At 40.3% G+C, this 25,915-nt stretch overlaps 1 protein-coding gene across 2 annotated transcripts in view; it reads right to left on the bottom strand.

The window, feature by feature from the left end:
• Nucleotides 1–22,009, bottom strand: part of DOCK4 (dedicator of cytokinesis 4) — a 1,300,588-nt gene extending 1,278,579 nt beyond the window's left edge. For both annotated transcript variants that reach the window (XM_069228963.1, XM_069228964.1), the window contains exon 1: nt 21,677–22,009. In XM_069228963.1, the coding sequence (XP_069085064.1) occupies nt 21,677–21,713 (37 nt within the window). In that variant the 5' untranslated portion in view covers nt 21,714–22,009. The remainder of the gene's footprint in view (nt 1–21,676) is intronic.
• Nucleotides 22,010–25,915: the final 3,906 nt, after the last annotated feature.

Here is a 25,915-nt window from a genome sequence, read left to right as displayed (position 1 = left end):
GTTCATTTTGCAGTGCCCCAGTGGGACGGCTGTGGTAAAAAACCTGAGTCACCACAGTTGTGACCCAGTAACCCCTGGGACACCAGACTAACTCTGTGATCACCCTCTAGTTAGGGAGTGGCACAATAATCAGTGTGTGTGGGTCATGAGGAAAACTGCCATCCTATCCACTCCCCAAGAGGCCAATTAAGGGAACAGGTTACATACCACTCTAGGACACCAAAGCAGAAGGTTGCCTTAATGCAACACACCTCCTAACACAGACATGACCACCAGTAACCTAGTACTGTATTCAGCTATACATTGACTTTGCAAGGAGGAACTCTAACTGCATTTATCAATCTTACAGTTTATTTTTCAGGAAAACATCCATCATTCTATGTTGGTTTCATGCCTGCTCACTTGCACCACAGGTGTAAAACCAGTATGGGTTATTTTCATATTTTCATGCAGGTCACACACGTTTAGCATCTGAATGGTGGCTACAAGATGCTGCTAAAACTGTAGTTGATCACTTAGCAAGTTCATAATTACTTTGCTGGTGAACTCATTGTTTCAGACCAACCAGCCATAAAGTATCACAAACAGACTAAAGGTAAAGGTATTTATGTTTATGTGTAGGTTTACAATGCAGCTGCCTGCAAGGCCTACTGCTGGCACTGTACACCGAGTGGGCTTTGGATTAACTGCCCTCATCTACTGGCTTATCTTGATCAGCCTCTTTTAGCCATTGGATTGAGATAATGTCAGCTACATCAGCCAGGAGGAGTATTTCTCTCACCATCATTCTATTTATTGGCTATTTGAAGTATAATTCCGCATTCTATGAAGTGCTTGCATTGCCAATACATAAGCTACTATTTTACATCTAAAATATACAATCAGTCAACACACTTTGGGTCACATCCAATCATTTCTAATCCTTATGTCATGACATGTATGCTGCCTGACTTTAACATGGCCCCCTATTTGTGCTTTTTTTTTAAAACCACATCAGGCAGCTACAATGGGGATCATGCAATAACCAATGTAATAAACAAAAAGCAATAAAGAGGTTTGTGTACAAGATGCACACATTTAAAAAATGTGTCGGTGCTCCATGAAACCCACCAGTATCACACCACCACCACCACTACACAATCACCAAAATCACTATTACCACTGAAATCACCTCTAACAATACCACCAATACCACCCCACTATCATGCATTAACAAATGCGAATGTGTCTGTTTTTAAACGTGCTGTCGCCGGGGAACGTCATTTGTGTATTTGTGCATGATTGTGTTAAGTGCGGTCATGTTGAAGAGCTTGTGGCTTTGCCAGTGATTGCTCCTATTTACCTGATCCTTACGGTTTTACTATAAGCTATATATTAATCTTTCATACTAGTAAACCAGAAACTAAGAGTGAGAATACATTGACAAATGTCTTCTTTGACTGTAGTTTGGTATTCAACAATAGAGCGTTAATATATATTCTGTTTTTATTTCATCAATATGACTACGAAATGTTGAATGTTTGACAATAAAAACATACATATAATGCATAGGATGCATTTCACTTTCATTCACTTTATTGGTTTTTCACTTCAGAAAGAGATCATTTACTTCAAAGCAATTAGGTTAGTGCAGTATTATAAGAGCACTATGTTTAAGTTATTGAAAAACCTCAAGCGTTTGCTATCTTTACTGGTTAATAGATAAGCCATTTGCAAATGAAAGTGGCATTATACTGTAAAGCTGTCATACTGAGGTCCACAAGTAGATAGTTTCCAGGAAAAGTTAACAACGAAAAACCCAATTTGATGAAAAGGTCAAGGGGTGATTGTTATTTCAGAGAATCAGTCACAGAAATAGGACAGCACTTGAAGCTTGTACAGAGGCATTTTTTAGAGCAAAGGTGGATGCGTATATATATATATATATATAATATCCTGGCCCCTTAGCTCACCTCTGTAAAAAAATAGTTGTCCAGAGATTTTCATTTGTGATTTTCCATCAGAGAAGTAGTTTAGCTACAGTAGAGGTTGCTAATCCAGGCCGATTTGTTCTGGACTACATTTTTAACAATGACGGATGTGTTGCAGTGATGATGTAATATTTCAGGAACTAGGAGAGCTAAATACTTCATTTTGGTGTAAAAAAAATAGGTTTTGGTTTCAAGTAGACTTACAGAGACAGAAAATAACTCCTCAGAGCAACCCTTCTGCCATTTTCCAAAATGGCAGCTCTATAATGATGTGTTTTAGCCATCATATTTGTAATTTATTTTAATGTTGTTTTTGTTTCAGGTCTTCCATTGATTCAAATTCATAAACATGAGAGAAGCAGGTGATAGCAGAGGATCTTTACCTCCTGGCAGAGTGTTGCTAACTACACAATCTGAGGACTCCATCAACAAAGAAAAATTGTGTCATATGCTAAACTAATCCGAAAGAAAAGCTCACATCAACTGCGGCTGGACAGAAGAGAGTTCCAGATGCTGCAGAAATACAGCAAGGCAAAATTCACTAAATATTGAAACGGATGGGTGAAGAGGATCACGTTACTTTATCATTGTAACAGCAAGTGTTGCAAGTCATACACAGTGGGGAAAAAGCCTGGAAAGTTGTCAAAAAATAGTGGCAACCAGTGAATCACAACAAGAATGTGAGCCTTCTGAGAAAGCAACGACAACCAGACTCAATGCCCATCCACTTAGAAGACTGATGGCTACCCCTTGTTCACCTCCAACAACTGATCAGAAAGCAGAGGATCTTCAATGGGTTATCTGTAGTTTATCCAGAACAAGGACCAAAGGGATTGACGAAAGAACAAAGGACAGCGTATGTGAGTCTCAAAGGGCAAACATGTTTTCATCTGCAGCTAGTTTCTTCCCAGATTAAATTTTCAGCCAAGCAACTTATTTAAACAGCGAGGTGAATGTATTTGCAGATTTGTATGCCGACCCAAACGGCACGCTTGCATACATTCGAAAATATGAATGTACAAGGAGCTCCCAGCAACAGTGTACGTAGGAGGAACTGGCAACTTCCAGGAATTGAAGAATCAAAGATTTAGCAATGAGGGATGCAATCAACAAAGTTTGCTTCGAGTGGGTTGACAGACCTGGGTGTCTCAAAATACCGAACAATGCTCCAGCCGGCTCTGGAGTAAGGGTAACCAAAATTGCAGAACTTACCCATTGAAGTATTTTCTCCCAAAATTCTACCAGATACGTACATGTAAAAAACTTAAGTGAAGCCAATCCCCCTGACTCGCCTTACAGCCAGGACAGGAGCCGGACATATCAGGTAATACTTCCTTTAGTCAGGCTGGAGTGTAATAGAGCATCCATTTAGAATAAAATTCATTTTTTTTTTTTTAAGTTTGCCCCTCTAATTGCTTTATTTGATAGGATATTGTACTTTCTCCTTTGCTATAAGTTGATCTCCTGTTGATCATCCTGTTACACTCTCAGCACACATCAAGAACCATCTTTGTTTCATGTCAGCAAAGCAAAAAACTGTTACAAACTAAAGTTCTTCAGTTTGGAACAGAAGCCAACAACATTGATGATGGCTTTGGATATATAAGCGAAGAAGTGAAAAACAATTCCAGAAACCGACATGCTTATGCTTTGCAAATGTACTTTTTTCCCAAATCATGTTTTAAGAATTACATCACAGCAAGAAGAAAACTTTGCTACACATGATGACTACCCACGCAATCTACGACAAGTGCAAAAGTAGTGAGCTAATCACTTCAATGAACAGGATTGGTGTATCAACAAGTTATAATGACATAGTAAGGAGCAGGAACATGCTATCAGCTCATGCTGTACAATATTGTGAATCTGACAGCACACCACTTCCAAGTCACTGTACCAGTAAAGGATTTACAATTGCTGCTCTTGATAATTTTGAAGACAGCTCTTCTTTCTCTGGAACATCCAGCACACATGATACTGCTGTGGTACTTTTTCCCAACTGTACCAAAGAAGTAGCTGCTGGAAAATAAGCTGTGTCAGCTGTACACAAACAACCAAAGCTGCAAACTTATAACCCAACTGCCTTGCCAATGTGTGCAAAATCACTACAAGCCATCAACACATCCCAGTCTACCAAAAAGCTTAAAAGTGGGTGAGGATATGGATCATCTTCTACCTGATGCTACAGTCTGCAAAACTGATTTAACTGAATTTATCATATTGCTTATTCAGGGCGACTGAAGGATGAAGAAAACCCACTTCATGCGAGGGCAGGAATTCATACTCTGATCTGCCAGAATACTGTCCCATTGAAGAAGATTTGGTTTTTACCAGTAAAACCATCTCCAGTCACAAAGTATACAACAGTATACACAGCTCTACAAAAATTCACAAAATGTGCCTGCTCACCTTGAAGTGAATAAGGCACAGGGTGCACATCACTTAAAAGACATAATGCAAAGCCAGGCAATGTTCAATGCACTCAGTTCAAAATCAGAAACCCATGTTTTAGAGTATGCCAAAGAATGTGAAGATAAATCAGAAATTTACAAGTACTTGGGAAATGTTTTACACATGATAGCTTGAGTGAAAAACTTGGCAAATGTTGATTGCGAAGGTGATTGGGAGCTGCACGTGACTACTGTGTTTTGTGAATTTGATTGTATAAACTACCTAAGATATGGGTCCTTGAATCTGGAAAGAGAGAAGAAGCTAGAGGTGGAAACACCATACCGCTACAGAAAATTCATCCAAAGACATTTTGTGGTTAAAGAGAGAGGGAAGGTACAATGCTGTGGCTCCAGATATGAAACTGAAACAGACGATCCAGAGATCACAGTAAAGCTCCAAGGGATTGTTGATCAGACATGTGAAAGTGAATATGTTGCTCAATGGCAGCTAGTTTAACATGAGGTTCTATTTGCAATGTTTTCAGAGAGATGACAAATTCAAAGTTAATGGACTATTGTGAAACTGTTCCTCACCACAAACTTGTGGAAGAGGGGAACATTTTAATAAACATGTTGACAGCCTTCTTCACTTTATGCAGCAGCAAGGAAAACCCTTTGAAATAACTGAGCCTGTGAGACTACACAAATCTGTGACCAAACAATATGTGGATAACGATATAAAGACATATCTACTGGATGTCCTGGAAAATGGATCAAAACTATACGCACAACTGAAGCAGAAGGGATTCGTATTGAAACAGAAAATGTTTTTTTACATAATCACTAAGGCTAAACTTTCATGCTTCAATTGAAATAGCAAGAGTTTCAACCAACTAGCCACTACAAAACAGGTTACAAAAAAAACAACTTTCACAAGCACATAAAGAGATGGATGTAGCAAAAGAAAGGGGTGAATTATCAAGGACATTCTGTCACATGATCTTCTTCCAACAAACGCATCATTTGCTGGAGATGCTGCAACCAAACCAGTAAAGCACAAACACATACAAGAGCTCACACGTTCAACATTCTGCAATCACAAGTGATTGCCGAAACAAATAAATAAAGTGAACTATGAAAATGTGTTTTTTATGAATTGAGAAGAGTAAATTGACAGGTACATCTTTTTGTAGCGCAGGTTTTGCAAGTACGTGGGTAGAGGCTTTAGAAATTGTGAAAATGTGTCTAAAACAGGAGTGATCAACATTATCATTTTGTTTCATTTCTATATATGTCTCTTTTTTCTCTGTTATAGCCACCGTTTTGGAAAATGGCAGAAGGGTTGCTCTAGGGAGTTATTTCCTGCCTCTGTAAGACTACTTGACTCCCAAAACCTATGTCTTGACATCATCCAGAAAAATTTGGCTCAGATCAGCAATGTCTACCCAAGCTAAATTACTTCTCTAATGATCTAAAAACACAAATAAAAAAGGAAAATCTCTGGACAGCACTGTTTGTTTTTGTTTTTTTATTAACACATGCATATCAGGGGTCCAGGATTATTAGTAACGTGATGGATTAGATATCAGTTTGGAAATACACATCATAGCAGTGGAGTCAATGAAGTCACAACTCCAGTGCATATGTAGCCAAGTGTGAAATATGTTTGTATATAAATATGTATAAGTATGAAGTATGAAATGTACAAGTATTTCCAAGCTTCTGTATCTGGTTTAAAGATCCACTAGTAGCTTGCCTAAATGGTTTTCATAACTGGAACATGTTGTCTGTGAATTGGAAGCTACGCTTCCTTATACACCTTAGATTTACAGTAGTCAATTGGCATAAGCCATCTCATCCCCTCATTAATAAGGAATACCTAATTGATTGGTCTAACTAAACTATTTTATGAAATGGCCAAGAGGTGCTAAAAAGACAATATCTGCAGTGGGTTTTGAGGGACCTCTTTTTGGTCAAGACCTCAAGTACGATGCACTTTGATCAAGACCTCAAGTACGATGCACTTTAGCTGTCACACCCATAAACTGAAGACAACTATCTGACTAAAGGCAATGGCTGTGTCTTCCTCAGATGTTTACTCAGAGTGTTTTGATGGTTATATCACACATAATGAGGTTCTTATTCAAGGAAATCCCATTATAGTTTAAAAGAAAACACATTGATACCTTGAAGGATGATCCTACTGAATGAATGGATGGGCAAATGTATTATAATGTTCTATTGTTTTATAGCTACTACAACACGTAGAAGATTCCTCTAACATGACAACTAGATGGATATTCTTCAGTCAGCACGAAAACAGTGGGCATAAGTAGGCCTGTGATACAAGTTGGCAATTGATTTACAAAGCTTATAGAAGTGCAAACTCCAAAATTAACCACCTCAATGTACAAAAGAGCTAGTGTTAACAAACCAGCTTTGGGGATTATTACTCCAAGAATGCAATCTTCAGAGATTTTATCACAGGAAGCACAGGCTGAGAAATCCTAATTAAAAAGGCAGTTAGCTCCACTGCTGTCTGTGGCGGAGTAACAGCAAAGCATCTATGTCCAAACCTCCCACATTGAAAGAAGAAATGGAGAGGCAAGTTTTATGTGAGTCGTACCTGGGGGATTGTGAGGTGCAGGGTCAGTTCACCCATTCTGAATATATGTTTGTAGTGAGAAAGCGCTGTTTGAAGAGTCTGCGTTGGTCGACAACACACTTCCTGTACAACCTTTAGTACAATGAGTTTACTGACCAACGCAAGCCACATTTCATTAATAACTAAAACCATACACAGATGTGAATTGACTTTTTTTTCTGGCTTAAAATGTACCATTCACGATTTAGACGGCTGGATAATTGAAGGGTACGTATATAAACATATATTACTTTAGATCTTTTTGCAGGAATTCTGTAGGACAGGACATTAGAGAAGTACCAAATGCTTCATCCTCACTCATTGGGTTTCAGATCACCCCTTCGACTCCGACATGTACCAGGACAGTTCCAAGGAACTCAGAGGACTCTCAATTGTGTTTGTAAGGAACATCACTTCTATCATCACACTTAAAAAAAGTTTCACCCAAAGCATTTTAAAACACCCCTAGTTCTTTCGGAACAGAACTGGTCTTCACTTTACTATGTTCCGGGGTCTCTAGTCTCACATCGACCTGTCCCAGGGCCTCCTCAAATAAAGCCACTCTTTCAGCCTCCACATTAGCCTTCAGGGTCCGCGAACCTGCAGAAATGTCACCAGTTTTTTACGCCAAATTCTTTAGAAGTATAGTGATGAACACAAGAAGTGCATTTTCTCCTCTTGTAAGTGTAGCCTTCTCTCCAATCTGTGACCGCTCATGAATCTTCCTCAAGCAGAATCCCCTCATGATGAAAATCTCCTCTCTGCCTACATTTGTTTTCTTAACAGCCATTATATAACCAAGCAGCCCAAGTTCAAAATGGCTTCCCTTTCATCAGACTCGGTTTAGGTTGAAGACAGTGAATCTCTTCAGTCACCGCCATCTCCACGGATTAGCAGCGCAAAAAAAAGATATGTCTGGGCTTAAGGGAACTAAATCATCTCCATGGCTTCAGCTGAAGGCCACCACCAGAACCGAGGCACAAAAATAACTATGGTGTGGGGAAACATCTGTTTCCTCAGGCAACTCTTTCCACAGTGTCCAGGGACAGGCAGAGATAATCTATTCCTGTTGTGCCCGGTCACTGAAGATTGCTTCCCAACATCCATCTCTCCCTGGTCCTCCCAGCACACAGCCTACCTCAACAGCACCCAAATTGAAGGGGCAATGAACCCAGCAGTCTCTGATGATTCCTCACTGCAGACAGACTAGAGGGAGGATGGAATTGTGCCACTTGAAGTATCCCAGGGATTTGAGATGTAAACTAAAAGTATCACTGTTTACCACATGATTTGACCTCGCTCCCTTCACTAGGAACAGTATCACTAGGCCAGTTGAGAAGTGGATCTACTGCCAGGAGTCTGCAATAGATGCTGCCATTAAAGCTGCTGCTAAGCTCTGCCACATAAGCTCATATTTTAAAATTATAAAGGTTACAGACAAATAAGCAGAAAACCTGAGTTTAAGACACAAACAACAAAAGAGAAAATAAGGCATAGAAAATGTTCATCTACAAAAGATAAGGAAATATCAAACTTGTGCAACTGCACACTTTTTTTTTTAGAAATAATTCACAAACAAGTATTAGAAGATGATTTCATTGTAAGGATGATAGTAGTAGAGTTCTGCTGCAGTGAAATTAGGGAGTGATACATATTGTATAATCAGAAGTGAAGTACAAATGACAAAGAACTCGTCAACATAAATTTAACAGACACACAGAAAAAGGAAATAGAACAGCAGGAAATGCCTAGGTAAAGTCTCAAAGGAAGTCACATGGTAATACAGGAAGGATGGTAAAGCTTCACACAGAAGAGACGAAAGTGAACCCAAACTGACACACTAAGGTCATCTGCAATGGACTTAAAGACCAAAACAAGTCAGTGCAGGGATGTAGAAATCTCTGTAAGGATCAATGCACAAAAGTGTTTACCTGCTTGGAAGAAGAGCACAAGAAAGGTTTGATGTGGTAGTGGATAAATGAGTGACGGGAAAAACTATTTAAAAAAAAGAAGTGAAAAAGTCTACAATTGCTAGTGGAAAATACACTTGCTGCAGGACACGTCACTAGCTGAATGTCCTCCAGTATTCTATTCACACAATCCAGGAAATTCTGCTGGTGGATTCTCTTCAAATTCAGCATTTCCTCCAGGAATTGAAGGATTTTCGATTAACACCAAACTCTGAAGGAAGTGATGAGTCAAAGCAGGTACACCAATAGTAGGGTATAGTGACTAAGGTTTCAGAACATTAGCAAACAAAACACATATTACAATATTGATTGTCAAATTTCAAACAGGATTGGTTTTAATGTACACAGAAGATGCTGTGATCCAACTTGCAAACATAGGGTTGAGGTAATATTAGTTGCAAGTAGATAAGTAAGAAGAACCTCCACTTTGTCACAGTCTGCTGTAAGCCGAGAGGACAAGAAAACCGTCAATGCTAATGAGCACCTTTCCAATTTAGTGAGTTGTGCATTTATTACCTGCTTCGTTCACTATTTAGAATTCGGATTTTCTACTTTGTAGTGATATGTAAACAGATCCCCTAAAACTTAAATCTTTATTAAATTCAGAACCAATGTTAACTATTAATACAACGCACAATAAACTTACATGCATGTGGTAACATTTAAAAACGGACCCATCTAAGACTAGGGAATTTGTGCCCATAACGTTGTCTGCCATGTTAGGGAACCTCATCTCTTGCAGAGCAGTCATATACACCTGGAGGTTTGCTGGTGCTGGGAGGACTGAAACATTTCTCCAAAAAGTCAAGACTCTAATAAACATAACCGGAAGCAAACAATCAGGTTATAAGTAGCAGAATGGTGGCTACTTCGCATTGAAGTTCATATTGATAGTGCAGTAAAGATGATCTGAGTACTAACTGCTGGGAAGGTGAATTCCAATTTCAATAAGAAAGTGGTTATATTTCCAAGTAAAGCAAATGCTGACCCACTAGTATATACCTATTCACGCTCCTACAGTTCCACTACCTCATTTTCCAAACTGTGGAGCAAGCTACTGTAAGCACAGGGACAGATGCCCTAGGTGCTTTAATCGAATGTTGGCCACAGCAATTCTGAGGGTACTGACATTGGTTTAGGACAGTTCTGAAGTTTCTTGCTTCTCTGGTTACATCTTCCAACCCTAAAAAAAGTAGCGAAAGCCTGATTTGCTTCCAACCGTAATCTGATGCATTTTAGATTATTGTTGGTGGCTGGAATCTACCCATCATGAGTGCACTTCATTCAGGATATGTGAGGTCCCCGTTGAAAGTGACTTGGTATTGACTCAGAACTTTAACTCAATCGACAAACAAACCCAACACCCACAATAACTAGTTCAGCCTTTTCACCCATCACTGCTTTTGAATTTAGGATGACTTCACTAAATGTTTGTTGTAGATAAGCTAATCATCTTGTGTTCTCTTCTTACCACACGTTCACTATAAGCCAAGGCAAAACATCCACTGCCTAAAGAGAATCCAACTTCATGCCTCAATTGACTGTTGGCATTCGCTTTTGTTGCCGAACTGAAAAGCCAGTTTTCTGGTGTGCAATTTATTTCCAAACAAGTTAACAAATTAAAATTTGACATATAACTGATCTACTGTGCAGTTTTAAGTGTAACACTGACGCAACGCAATTCCAAATTCCCGTAGTTCAAAAAACATCCAATTTTGAAATGTATACAATTTTATTGAGATAAGGATTGCAATAATTTTAGAATTTTAATATGTCCTTTATATAGTTATTGTACTTACATTTTATTCACTGAGGTTTAATTAATTGTTTAGGGTGCAAAGTGTGATGGCAAAGTAACAATCCATTTAAACTTGCACATTTTATACAATAAAGGTTGCCACAAACCGTAACTAGTACATGCCATTTACCCTTAAGAGTACTTGCATCAATTCTCATAAACTCAATTGAGACCTAGCCCATCTGAAGAACACAGATCATCCGTGCAAATTACACTTCGACGGATGCAATTCACCTTCATATAATGTACTTATAGATTTTACAACAGGCAGGTAAGATGGTGCAGAGTGCACAACTGTACCTACCAACACACAAACAGGTTGTTTATTTTATAAATTAAACACCGAGTACGATCACCCAAAGAAAAAGTCTTTGTGAAAATTGGGGAATAACTTAATGAAAATCTTTCTATCATATGAAGGGTAAAATATTTAGAAAGGCACACATTTCATATGATTCAATGTTCCTAAACAAAAGATTACAATGTATTTCCTTGCCTCACCATCAATATTCCTTGAAGCAATAGCTCAAGATAAAAAACAATATTTCTGTGGCTCCCAAGAGCCTGGTAGACCCACGACTCATCATAACTTTTATATGAAGATGCACCGATATAGAATTTTGCAGCAATACCCATCTGACAGTGAATAGTCCCCAAAAAATATACAGGTAGTTAAGGTGTAGGTTTACTAGGGCCTGCAGAAACAGACATACAACACCTATGAAGATCATACCTCTGAAGATGGCTGCAGCCACATGAACCACACTAAGGCTCTTTGTACACATACAAGTAAGGTACAATGAAAAACACACCGAGAGATCACGTGACAGGGAGGGTCCAGATCGAAAAGAAAATGAAGTCTGCAGATATTTTCAGGAAAATGTAAGTATTTAAGCAAACATGAAACCATTTCAATAAATTTTCTACAGGAGCTGTTCAAGGCAAACAAATGTCATTTCCCTCACAACATACGATGTATGGATAATACCAGTTTCCTGGCACTTATTAATGTGAGAACAATATTTTTCAGGAAGTCACGAGGAAACAATCTATGGATGCACACGTAAATGAATATTGATTAATCAGTTTAAGATTACTCATGCAGTGACTGTGCAGTCTCATTTATTAACCAAAAAAAGTCAGATTAACGCCATAGTATTTGTCATAACAACAAACGATCTTTGGTTGGTCAATGTGAGTCTACCAGGAAGGCAACAAAACAGGGTTAGACACACAATACTTAAATTTGTTAGAGCCAACCCATTAATAAAAAGGTATAGCTTCTTTCTTTTACTAATTTTTGGAAGTATATGATGTAAGTAAAGCATTTACAAAGTGGTGCTAGTGAGCTGTAAGCTACAACACTAAGGGCCAGATGATCATCCATTTTTGCATTCGCAAATGGTGCAAGTGCCCGTTTGCGAATGTAAAAATGCCTTTCAGTATTTATGACAGGCATTCGCAAAGCAAATTTAAGGAATTGCTAAAATAGCAATTCCTTAAAATTGCGAGCCCGTTTAGAGAATTGCAAATTGTGAATCTCTAAATAAGAAATCGCAAATAAGGAATCCTTATTTGCGATTTCTAAACCATATGTAACAAGCAATTCCTTAATGCGAATTGGGCATTAAGGAATCGCTATTACCACCAAGTGGAACTTGGTGGTAACCATGTGCAAATTTTAAAAATGCATTAAAAATGCATTTTTTAAATTGACATGTAACGCACACATGCCCCTTTGGCATGTGTGCGCCTTACATATCCTTAAAAAAAATTGTTGGGGTGCAGCAGAGGGGGCCTTAGACCCCCAGCACCCTGGGGTTTGCATTTCCCAAATTTGTGAATTCCAATTAAGAATTCGCAATTTCGGAACTGCAAAAAATTCGCAAATATGGGCCTATAGCCCCATAGGTGCGAATGGGGCCGGTATCGCAGTTTGCGATTCGGTAACAGCATGTTCCATGTTTAAGAAATCGCTATTACTGAATCGCAAATATGATACAAAGCATTTTGCGACTCAGAAATATCGATTTCTTAAAAATTTATGTTACCGAAGCGCAAAAGGCTTTTTTGATACATCTGGCCGTAAGTTATGAATTCCGTGTAAGGCATAAGGGTTATTTGGGGTACATGGTTTCCAATGTTTTTTAGGATACCTGGGTGACATAATTTAGTCATAAAGTCTTGAAGCAGCAAACATAAGAATGCTACTGGTACCATTTGCCCATTTATTTTAAGCAGCAAGTTCATTGCCAATAAATCAGACTGCAACAAGATGAGTACGAAACAAGCAGGCATACTACAGTATTTATTTAAACTAAGAAATCAAATAAAAAAATTACACTACTGACAACTAAAAAGATGGATCACCGACACAAGAAGCAATAACACATTATACTTCGCTTTTGGCATTCCAATATACACATGTGCAACGTGACTGATGAACAGATAGCAATTATTATTTATTATTACAATATGAAAAAACATGCTTATTGGATGCAAATAACAAACCCTCTTCCCCAAACACTCAATTCACTGTTCCAGCTCTTTGAACTGTTGCCCTAAATTGCAGAAAATCGCATTTGCTACTACATGGTTGAAACTGAGGGCGTGCAAAGCTACATGTGAATATCACAAGAATAATAAAATGCAAGGGACGCTATATTAGAGGGGTGTGGACAATGCACAAAGGCATCATTGAGTATTTGAGGTGGTAGCCCTCTAGTGTTACTTCATGTACTTTTTAATGCCTTTACCTCAAAACATTTAAAATGGGAATATTGAGGGAATGCTGAGACACAGTTTTTACAAATAAAAAGGACTGTGCCCTCTTTGCTGTTTTCCCAATAGGTAGCTTCACATTTTGGGCTAATTCACAAATCATAGGTATTTGAAGTATTCCTTTGGTACTATTACATGTACTCTTAAATGCCTTTATGAATCGGTCTCTTACACTTCATACAATGTACTAGAGATCCCAGCATTCACGTAATAGTACAGTTTGACAAGTGGTTGGTGTTTTTACCTTCATGCTCTGCAAAATTAATTTTAATGAACAGATAGCAAGATGAACCCACTGCCAACCCATTTTATGTATGCTCAAAGTGCTTGGCATGCTGAAGGAACATAAGAAAAAGGCTTCAGCAACATATAACATTTTCTATGTGAAAGGCGCAAACTGAAATGGTCTTACAATGTGCCAGAAAGAAAAGTAATGTGCAAAAATGGAAGGGAGTATTTTGTCGCGGTCCTCATTTCTTCAACGAGATGAGGACATTTACATACTGAAAATAAGCAGTAGCTTCTCATTTTTGTTGCAAGGTTGTATATATTTGCATCTCGTGAAATGGTCTTTATGTGTTCATTCAGCTTTTGGGTTACCACTTTTGTCTTAATATTTTAGAGAACCTTGTATGCACATAGTAACATAAATGTGAATATGCCACATTCACAATAAAAAGTTATTTCAATATACTTAGTATAATGCCCACCAAGCATTTGTACTTTAAGCAATTCATACGCTCAGTATCATTAATTCAGTTCCAATTTCATTCTGCACTGTGACCTTGCCATTTTTGTGATCCACAAACCAGGAGAATACTTCAACATGTAATGCGGAACCAAACTTAGAAAATTCCCTTTCTCTAAAAGACAGTAGATTTTCTTTGTGATAAGGTGCTAAACATATTTAATGAAGTACCAATTAATTACAACTTCTCAAATTTATTGAAAATAGAAAGGTTCATTTAAATCAGAATTACAAAAGCAAAAATTAATAGGGTATGGAATATATGTATCTGATACAAAATTATTACAATATTATAGATTAGATTAAAGAAAAGATTGTAATTAGGCTACCATCTAAAAGGTGCCCGACAACCTCAAAACTAGTTTGGATACAACCGTTCAGACAAGCACATCAAAAGAGATGAGCTACTTAAAATGTGAACCTCAGTATATATCAGTGTTCAGTTACCAAGATCTCAGCATTTACCACCGCTGCAACAAATTGCAAATTATCTACTGTTAATTCACTGTAACCTCATCCTTCTTCTTTGGCAAAAATGCCACCAGCTTACGCATGTTGCCCATGTGCACTTTTGTACCCAGTACCTTTGGCACACAGCTTAAAAGCCCGATATGCAAACAGGACAAGGCTTTGAATTATGTAAAAAAATATATTGTCTTTCTAATTGAGTTTTATTCTGGGTGACCAACCAAGGACACAGACACAACCATACTGATGGGTCAGAACTACTTCCACTTCAGTAAAACACTTGCTGAAATTAAATTTTAAAAAAATGATTATAGGATAGCTGAGACCCACGCTAGAAGGAAAGAGGTAAAACCAACAGAATAAAAGACATGAAGCACGTCACTAAGCGGCCTGCAGTATTGTGCCCGATTCCGATGAGTCACATCTTCAGAGGCTTACAAAGAGATTGAGGCATAATCCGGTGAGAGCTTGCCACATGGTTTATACCACACATTCTGTGAGAGGAAGCCCTCTATTTCAAATATGTAAACACCACCAGAAAAGAAGGAAGTTCAATCGAACGAGATGCAGAGTTCTAAAAGAAGCAAAATAAGTAGAAGGAGCACAGATTTTTGCAATTACAAAGCTCCTCTAGAACCATAGCCCATTACCTATGACTACAGGCACTAGAGTATTATCTGAATTAAAAAGGAAGACAAACTAGTGAGTCCAGGGTCAAATTATGCACAACATTGGTGGAAGCAAATAAAAAGGGAATATGGGAAACACAGAGGGGATGTAATACAGGCTAAGCAAAGAAAACCATGCTGAGGTTCTGGGGTACAAAACACGAGGTTTCCTGGAACAGTAGATTTAAATAGGCTTAACTTAATTTTGCACTGCACATACCTGACCCACAGAAGAAAAAAAAACGTTTACAACAGCCTCCTTAAATGGCCCTAGATGCTCCAGTTTGGAAGACAGTTTTTTTTTTAATATGGTCTGGAGCTGACCAATGATGATGGGACTGTAGCCCAAATGGATGCTTTCTAGGACTAGTCCCTCCCCCCCAAAGGAAAGAAAGCTCTCACTAGGTGTATCGACTTTTCAACTGCTGTTTTGCCAGTAATAACACTATGAATTGGAAGCGATCTCTATCCCACAATCTGACCCATTGGCACATCACAATAATTAAGTGGGTGGGCTATGAAAGCAAGGCACTGCCTAGAGGCGATGTGCAGGAAACCTATTGCGGCTACATGGAATGAAATAATACAAAAGCTAGTTGCCGAGAAGGACGACAAATCCCCTTAGAACGATATGAGAAACTATACAACAGGGGACCCACTGAGACTAATGGAAGGCAGGACGACTATGGGGACAATTGAATGCACCACAGAGAGGTACCTAGACATACACTCCAACGCCCTACAGTAATTTGAGAAATGCCAAAACCTAACCTACCCAAATCACATAAATCAGACGTAACAACAACTATGCCTACATGACAAAAAGATGACTAATGACAGGAAGCAAAGCACCTATTCACAAAGCCTCTAAGTTGTTAGATGTTTGTCCGCTCCAAGTGTTCATTTGCCTATAGCAAAACAAGCACTATACTAAAATTGTTAACAAAAATTGCAACTGTGATGTGTTTCTCTAAAAAAAGCTGATAGGAACAACTAAGATGCAGATTTCACTAGTGCAAGGAATATATAATATATTAAAACAATACTTTTTGTTAAAAAAAATACTAAAAAAAAACACAACAACCTCATACTGGGCCACATCACGAAGATTTTCGCATATTTTATATTGGTTATTGTGGCAACACCTTCAATTATGGTCAAAAAACATTATAAACAGTCATGCTGTGGATTTTTGCCTGTAAACTGATAGAACAGAAACCTGCTATTAGATGCTAGCATCCGGATATGCCATCAAGAGGCAGATGCTAGAGTATTTGCCAAACATTTGAATCTAAGGGATCACCCTTAAAACAGTTGACATCTATAAAAGGCAAGGATGCAACCGTTTTTATAATGGAGGTGGAGAGCACAAATTTGGGCAGAACAGTGAAAAAGATTTCTACACTGGGCAGTATACACTCCTGGGGAACTATATTTTTTTCTTGGAAAAATTTAGCAAGTGTAAACATAGGCTTCCATGACATCTGGACATGCGAAAATTATTATACGATTACATTTCTGCATGCATTGATGGCCACCCATCTTAGTTCTCCAGGAATCAGCAAGAGACATGGCTTCCCAGGAGTACCAGACAGAATTATTTTAAAATTCCAAGAAAGTCAAAAATGTTCTCCAAACTTAGGCACAAACCTATCCAAGTACATTTGTGACTTTCATGTCGGGAGTTATGTTAATCGGCTTCTCAAGAGTATTTGAGCTAGTACAGAGGAAACGTGCATACTGGATAGGCTGTACTTTAATTTGTTGCTAAAATGTATATGTTTGTTTTCTTATGTTTCAAAACTATTGAGAATTCTTCCTACTTCAAGAAGGAACAGCAAAAGGAAGAAAATCATTTAGTATTATTAATTTGTTATTTCCCCCGTCTTCTTTTAAATTTCCTACTCTGCACTAGAGAGGCTATTCCAAATTTGAAGATACATTTCAGATACTCATGTTTCTTTTATTTAAAATGAAAACTTCACAATAGCTTGTTTGAAATGGGAATGCACTTGTAGCTGTGTTGCATATTTATCAAATCACGAGAATATTCTTAAGGAACAAATTCAACAATTAATTTATAGAGGTGTTGTGCCACATTTCCTTTTCACTGCAGCATTTAAGTACACATGTCCTGCAATTTAAATGAGCTTATGGAGCTATATTTGACAAAGGAAATAACAAAAGCGAGGTCAATAGCAGCAAGATCCAACCTTCAACATCCTTAGAAAGTATTACTCATTCGAAAAAAGGGGTTTAATGCTTTCCTGATATCATAGTAGGGTAGTTTTGAACTGATGTCGAAAAGTAAGTAAAATCACAGACTAGGACCTAGAAGCAATAATCTGCGTTCCATTTTCCAATGAAAACTGGGTTTTCGAGTTTAAAGGCACTCTATGCACTTGATCTCAAGGTCTCTCTAGGACAAGATGACCCCCTAAGCCACACATGCTCTTGTTTGACAAGCATGGCTATTCGACTGTGAACCCTGTAGATTCTGGGGGTTAAAGCAGGAAGAAAAAAAACTTGAGAAATGCTATCAAATGTGCTGCTATCCTGCAAATGACTTACCAAGGGGCAGGGTGCATGCTTGAAACAGATTTCTCATAATTCAAACAGTAGGTTTCTTTTGAACCTTACGCTGTCATGGGACACAGAACATCCTCTTTACATACACAATCGCTAACAGGGCACTAAATAAGTTGAATGGTGCCACCAAGTATTAATGGATCAACGTGGTCAAATAGCTCAGCACTGGAGTGAGCGGAAACATAATACTCCACGTATCAACACATGGCAGTGCATATGTTCCACTGGGACACAATTGCACATGTCTCTCTATTGAAGTCTTTTTGCAGGCTTCCTGTGAATAGGCAGCACTGATAACAGTGCACAGCTGTTGGAGGTCTTTTAAGAAAATGAGTGACGTGTCATGCTGTCCTTAACGCGTGTAGAACATACTTCTCCCACCAAATATCCCCCAGGATTTTAGCATTCGCATTCCTTGTTCTAACATGTATATGATCGAGTGCTGCCAAGATGAACCAGCACAACCCAAGCAAAGCACTGTGGCTTTTCCCTGTTGGCAAGATCATGGGTGTCACATTTCCACTTCACCAAAGCAAAAGCCTAATTTTACTGGTACTATGAAAGTATATTTCTCTTTGGATTATAGCCAGAAGGAGCTGAACGATTTTGAAAGACTACAAATGAAAAGCATTTGCTTCTCCAAGCAGAGGTAGCCATCCTGCCAAAGAGCCATTAACCGTTCTCTTACTCTCTTATGGCTGTACTGGTACTTCTGTGAAAGCACGATAACATTTGCAGATATACTGCAAGTAATATCTGCATCAATGCAAAAAAACGCACTGCATCGTTATAATTAACAAAAAATATCTAAATGCTGACTTCTGTGCTGGAGCTGAACGCGCCTTCCAGTTGTGCGTAATACTTTGCTTTCCAAATACAGAAACCAACGCTCTGCACAAGGTTTTCTGATTATTTATCAGCTGGAGAAGGTGGGTTTGGTCGCTCCTCAGATTTCACTTTAAAAGTAGTCCCTGAACCGGTGCCTCGTGAGATGAAGCATTGTTTAACGTGCCCAACATACCGACAACAATTATTCCTTTGCCCTGGCTATAACTTTTTTGGAGGATTTCATGCGCGGGAGGTTGTTTTAGCAGCAGTCTGAACTTGCCCCTCCATCATTTTTGTCAGGATTGTCGTTCAAAAAAATATTAAATACTTTGGAACTTTGCAGTGACTCTTTAGAACACTGTTTCTGATGAACAAAAAGCCCTGCATTATTACCACCGGGGGGGGGGAGACATGCGAGCGAGCTTGGTTACATTTACAGGGCGTGATCTCAGTGGGAAAGCCAATACGTTATGTAGATTAACACGACATCACCACATCTGATAACAAAATAAAACCACAGTATCGAGTTTCTGGCTCATACTTTGCAACGTTAAAATTGGAACTACAGATCGCAGAATGCAACCTGCGTCTTTAGCCTAAATAGCTATTAGTGCCACACATGCAATACGACAACTGCTATGTGTACTTTGACACTCAAACCCTTCCCAAGAAGCACTAGCAGTATTTGTCTGGGGGGCCTTCGTGGGCTGTGCAACTGTATGAAGCCCCTAAGGTGGCCCCTTGCTGCTCACTCCCCCACCCCCCTGGACCGGGAAATAAAGGCCGCCAAATCGATAGGCAAATTGCCAGCTGGGGCCTGGCACGGCGGAGACTAGGGGCGCACAGCACAACATCACTAGAAGCAGGAGGGCGGCCAATGCCGTAGCCACACAGAATTGCGCCGCTCTGATGTGCCAACTGCTTAATGGGGCGACACCAATGCTCGACGAAATCAAAACACAGGGAATGCGCGTGTCCCCAAGGCACATCTCCATCGTGGAAGAGGCCGTCCTTTGAATGGGTTTCAAAGGAACCACTCCTGGACGTATCCTCTGCCCCATACATCACGTCCCCACACCTTGCTTAATCGCAGTATTGTCCAGACACAAACCCACTTCGTTTAACACCACCGTGCACGGGCGACCGTATTAGACAGAATACCACGGATACGAGCCGTGCCCAACGTCCTGTGCACTAACAAAGAAAAGAACAGCACACGATGTACCTGGATGCGCACCCTCAGCTCCGCTTATTGAGGGACTGTGTACACTTTTGTAATCGTGTACATCCCTTTGTACAGTCACTACTCCTTGTGCAGTGGCAGCCCTCTGTATCCCGTCAGACAGGGGGAGACTGATGAATCCTTCTGTACACAGGAGCTCCTCCGTGTTCCCGTGTATGTGGATCCCCCTTACACAAAAGCACCACCTGCACCTTTGTACACAGGTAACGCTTGGCATTCTCAGTCCGCAGAAGCGCCCGACATAGCTCCCGTTGAACCTACACAGTCGGATGGATCCCTGTTCTACAGAGGCAGCACCCTAGTAGGGTGCATCCCTTTGACCTGAAGCTCACCTACCGCTGTGTCTCCAGTAGTACCCCTTCTGTGTCCCCTCTACTTTAGCAGATACACAGGCCACGTCATGAAGTCACTAACAGACGGAGGCACCACAACATGTTTGCAGCTATAGTAGAGAATGCGTGCACTAACCCCCGGCACGTTTATACTAATGCCAATTTTAGGAGAGGCATGTCTAATATCTACATCAAGGAAATGCTAACCAATCAGGGAGACCGACGGCAGAGACTGAAGATGTTGCCAACACTCAACTGTGCGTGGAGTGGAAGCTCCTTTTGGGGGATACCTAGAAGTGGATGAGTCGGAGAGGGGTCGGGTGACTGGCCACGGAGAACCCTCTGTGTTAGATCAGCTCAGGCTGGGCGCAGGGTGTGTGCTTCTAACAAGAAAAGTGCGGGGGCAGAGCGGGTGCCTAGAATGCTCGCATATCGCACCAGTGAGCGCGTCGGTGAAAGAGAGATGGGTGTCATAGTGCACCTGTGTCCGTCCGAGCACAGCACCGGCTCTGGAGCTGTGGCCTCGAGTGTCCTCTCAGGCGCAGATCCCCTTCCCTTCTGACAGCTCAATGGTGCAGCTGTGCGCTGCGTGAATTCGGGCACTGTATAACTACTTGTGAAATCATGTGTCCCGTACTAGTACACTGCCTGTACGAGAATGGCCCTCTCACAGTTGCTTTGCGTGCCCTGGAAACTGCTGCGATGTGCATGTGTGCGGTGGAAGATGCGACGTGGACAATCTTAAAGATGGGATGATGCCGCTCCCACCACCAGTGCTACTGTCCTCTGAGAACCTCTGAAGCGCCGTGCACTGCTGCTCGTGCACCTGAAAGGTTGTCCATTGTGCTGTTCGTACACCTGTAATGATTTTGATGCCCTTATATCAGGGATGCCGTGCATGGTCGTGTCTGTGTGCATCTGGGATACTGTGCTCGTTGTCCATCTGGCATGGCTTGTGAATGATGCTGCTCGTACATCAGGAACGGTGTTGTGCGTGCGTGCACCTGAACCAGTATACTGTTTGTGCGTCTGGGATGCTGAATAATGTGGTCGTTGGGCATATACAGTGTAGTGCTCAAGAATGCATTGCATGATGCATGCAAATCCCAACATAGTCCCACAGCCCCCTATACCCCTCCCCCGCTCCACACTGTCACCAAATCAGCAGTTCGCCCCAGTGGTCCCCCACACAGCTGTCCCCCTGCACATAGTTGTCCGCATACACCAGAGAGAATGCAACCACTCACCAACGCCGTATTTCTCCAGCTCGCTGGGGACCCACATATCTGCGGGAGACGGCAGCGGTGCTGAATGCACCCCCCGGGGCTCCCGTCCGCCTGTCCTCTCCGGGCTCCAGGTCTCGTCCTGGGCTGCTCTACTTGTCCGTACCGCGTACCTGCCACCCAACTGTGCACGTCGTACGCCTTCCCTCCCCGGGCTCTGCGTGCCCCGGGGCCGCTGTGCTGCGACTCTCCACGGGGCTCTGGTGCTGGCTGTCAGGGGCGCTCCGGTAACCTCGACCGACTCATTGTTCTGATTGCTGGCTATTAAGCCTGGCTCAGCCAGCGACCGCTCGCGAAGGAAGCGCAACCCGCCACGGAAAGAGGACCACAGCAAGCCCGGCCCACACAACGAAAAGGTGTTAATACGCGTTTACCGGCGCTTCGTAGTCGTCCACCAGATCCTAAGGGAGCATCTTTTAGCTCCGTCAACAGCTGTCTTTGCGCATCACTTTATACTTGCCGAATCATGGCCAGATATTTTTTACCTGCTGTGATTTTCTCTGTGGCTGACGAGCAAGCGGTTTAAAAGGGAACATAAATCCTTTGATTGTTACAAGAAGTACGAATCTCAATGTGGGGAAACATCACGTTAATTGCTAAATTTATATAGCTTAGGGTGACCACTGTAGCGTTTTCCCCAGCCCGGGAGCATGTAATGAATAGGAGACACTTGGAGCTCTGTACCAGATGTTCTTATTCTTAATCCCACTTTGCACACATTTAAGTCATAACTGCACTTTAATAACCTCCCATCAGATTACTGTCTAGCGTCCACCCATGATTGTGAAGGTCCTAGCGCATGATATCTGTAGTGTCTTGTGAATTATGCATGACAGAATCCTCTTGGCTCCTGAAGGACTCCATAGACCTGTGATGTAAGTGCTAGAATGTGGTGAAGGGAATGCAGGATTAGAATGTTGAGTTTGCTGTTACACGCAGAGGAATAACGGCACCAAATACTCAGCTCTGTGTGTGGCGTAGTCATTGGAGGGTACAGTGGCTTGGGAAGACGCTACAACTAGTGACAAGATAGATGAGTGGTGCAGCACAATTTTGGCTCCAACCCTGACGTAACTACTTAGCCTACATGTATATGTGACTTCATATAATGTGTGTTCTAGCTTTATTAATGTAATGTGGTGCACTCAAATTCAATAATGAAGTGCACTCACTGTAGTGTTACGAAACAAAGGACACTGCGTGCCTTAAATTATTAAATGAAGTGTAATCATTTGAAATAAGTAGAAAAAATATCTTCATATTAATTGAGTGTATTTACATTGGAAAACGAAAACAATTTATATGATGTGTGCATTAATGTTTACAGTTCGTTAAAAATGTAGTTTTCAGTCACACTTATGTATTTACAAATGTATTGCATTTCTATTAACTGTAACATGGATCTTTATTTGCGATTATGTAACTGACATTTACATGACTGTTGAAATTTAAATGTGCTTGACATAACATGAAAATGAAATGTGCATTGGTGAATAATATTTTAAGTAGACATAAGTAGGCCTGCATTTCTTTTAACATGAGAAACTTATTTCCAGTTCTGCAAACGTGTCATTTCATTGCAGGTGCATTCCCACAAAATGTTAGTTTGGAAATGGATGTACTATTGTTTTATTAATGGTCAGTCAGTTAAAAAGACTTTGATTGAAGAACATGGAGAAACTAAGTGTGAGATGACTGTCCCTTATTCACACGTTACCAATGATGTAGTGAAGACTGAGGACAGCAGCGTACTCAGGACTTTTCTGGGATAGAATGTGAATGTTGCAAGTTTGCATTGTGAGACAGAAGAATACAATGAAGCTCCTGATGGTGGGAAGAGGGTTTTACCTAACAGAATTGGGTGGTATAAACTAGCATTCTCATAGATTTATTTTAGACACTATTCCTTTGGACTTTGAGAGATCCAGATCTCTGACTTTCCCGCTGTCCTATGCTTTGCTGAGTGTGGCTTAGGCTTACACATAGCTGTCTCTCAGGAGACTTTTGACCGAGCTGACACCTTCTTTCCCTTCCTCTTTTGCCTATGTGTATCATTTTTCCTTTTTACCTTAGCTTTTAGACCTTTTGAGATTTTTCACTACACTTTACAGATAATTTAGGTGGATGCCTTTAGATTGCGCCCATGTATAGGAGGGAAGACTGAAGACTTTTCTCTGAACATCAAATCTTATTGCTGATATTTTGTATTGCTGTAACTAAATTCTTGGTTTGCCTTATGCTCATTTGCCTAAACATATTCAGGAGATTTGGTTATCCTTTTGTTAACGTGACTGTTAATTTGTAATAAAATCCCTTAACTTAATTTCCAATTTGAGTCCTTATTGTGTAACCAAATTGGTTACACTGTCAACTAAGGGTGATTTGCTGAAAGCTAACTTCCTACATCTTGCCCTTTGAGAAAGAAAGACCCCTCACCTAAAAGGGTGAAACGCTTCATCAAACCTGGTAGCAGAGTGATGTTTCTTCAGGAAAGTGAGGGAGATAGGGTTTCTGTAGGAAACTGCCGACACTAGAGAGACTAGTTAATTACTTTATTTATCTTAAGTTATGCCACAGAAGGGAGACGTGCAGATGCTCTGTCCATCTCAATAACCGTCCCTCCCACACCGTTCTCGAATGCCTCGGTGCGCGTACAGAATTCCCAGCGCGAGGCATTCAAGAACGGTGAGCTCCCGACACTACATATCTTCTCTCTTTTCACAAAAAAACCATATAAGAATAAACAATATAAATATTCCTATAAATAAAACAGTTACCTATAAATAAAACAGTTGGACATTCCAATAACCCATTTCTATAGAACATTTCTATGAATAATAGTCTTTTAACTTCTTTGGTTTTACAATTCTCCTGCCAGATCTACTCCATCTTCCACTCCTACAGCAGATTCCCTCCAAGCCACTAAAGTCTCTGGAACTGTTAGATGACCTCAGGTCATTTGATGGAAGATGGCGATCATCAGTGCTCCCTGAATCCACTCTATGTTGACATTGATGAACAAGTTCTTCTCTTCCCTCATTCTTCTCTTCTAACCATTCTTTCCACATATGACTCTTCGGAATCACCGTTCCCGAGTCCGTTCCAGAGACAACTCTGGTACTCTTACACAGTGACAAAGCAGATACATGCCACACTTTACCATCATTGAGTCGCGCTGAATTATTGTACACAGGAATTACTCTCATGGGGAAAGAAAATTTACTCTGTCCTTTAATAGTGTGTTTATTGCTCTTGACTCTCACAACATCTCCAACACACAACTTCACCTCCTTACACTTGTGTATGTCATCATAATACTTCTTATATTTATCCTGAGCTTTCTTAATATTTGTCTTCACCTCCTCCGGACTCCATTCTACTCTTTTTGCAGCTTTGAGCCAACCAACATTACCTTTTGACATGGGAGTTCTACCCCTCATAAATTCAAACGGACTAGCATTAGTACTGTTACATGCAGTAATCCTAAAGGCCCACAGGGTTTTCCATAACTCTGTTTTCCAAACCAAATTATTGCAATTAGACCATTGAATCATTCCTTTAAGTACACGGTTAAACCTTTCTACAGAACCATTACCTGCAGGATGGTAAATTGATGTAGTATGATGTTTTATTCCATTTCTTCCCACATAATCTTGGAAAGCAGAGGACGTAAATTGTGTCCCATTGTCCGACACAATACATTTTGGTAAACCCTCTCTTACAAAAATGTTATCCATAAATTTGATGATACTACTTACATCAGCCTTCCTTACAATACCAACCTCTAGCCACTTGGAAAAGTGATCTACAAGCACCAACAAGAAAGCCTGCTCTTTACCTTCACCAATTGGACCCATGACATCAATACCTACTCTTTCCCATGACATGTTGGGAGAAGGAATGGGATGTAAAGGCGGTTTCAACATTACATGCGTTTTATCTGCATTATCACAAACATGGCAATCCCTCACCATCTTTTCTACCTCCTTATCTATCCCCGGCCACCAGTACCACTGTTTCACTCTATTCTTAGTTTTACCAATGCCTAGAAGACAAATCTCAAGAATCTTCCTTCTTAAGGTGAAGGGAGGTATTACCTTTCCATTCCTTATGAATAGACCTTCTTCTATGGTTAATTCGTCCCTTACTTCCCTAAAAGGTAACACATTTTTATTAACCATTTTCTTTAACGGCCACCCTTTA

The sequence above is a fragment of the Pleurodeles waltl genome, chromosome 4_1 (assembly GCF_031143425.1).
Source record: "Pleurodeles waltl isolate 20211129_DDA chromosome 4_1, aPleWal1.hap1.20221129, whole genome shotgun sequence".
Taxonomy (NCBI): domain Eukaryota; kingdom Metazoa; phylum Chordata; class Amphibia; order Caudata; family Salamandridae; genus Pleurodeles; species Pleurodeles waltl.
This window is presented reverse-complemented; position numbering and strand designations above follow the sequence as displayed.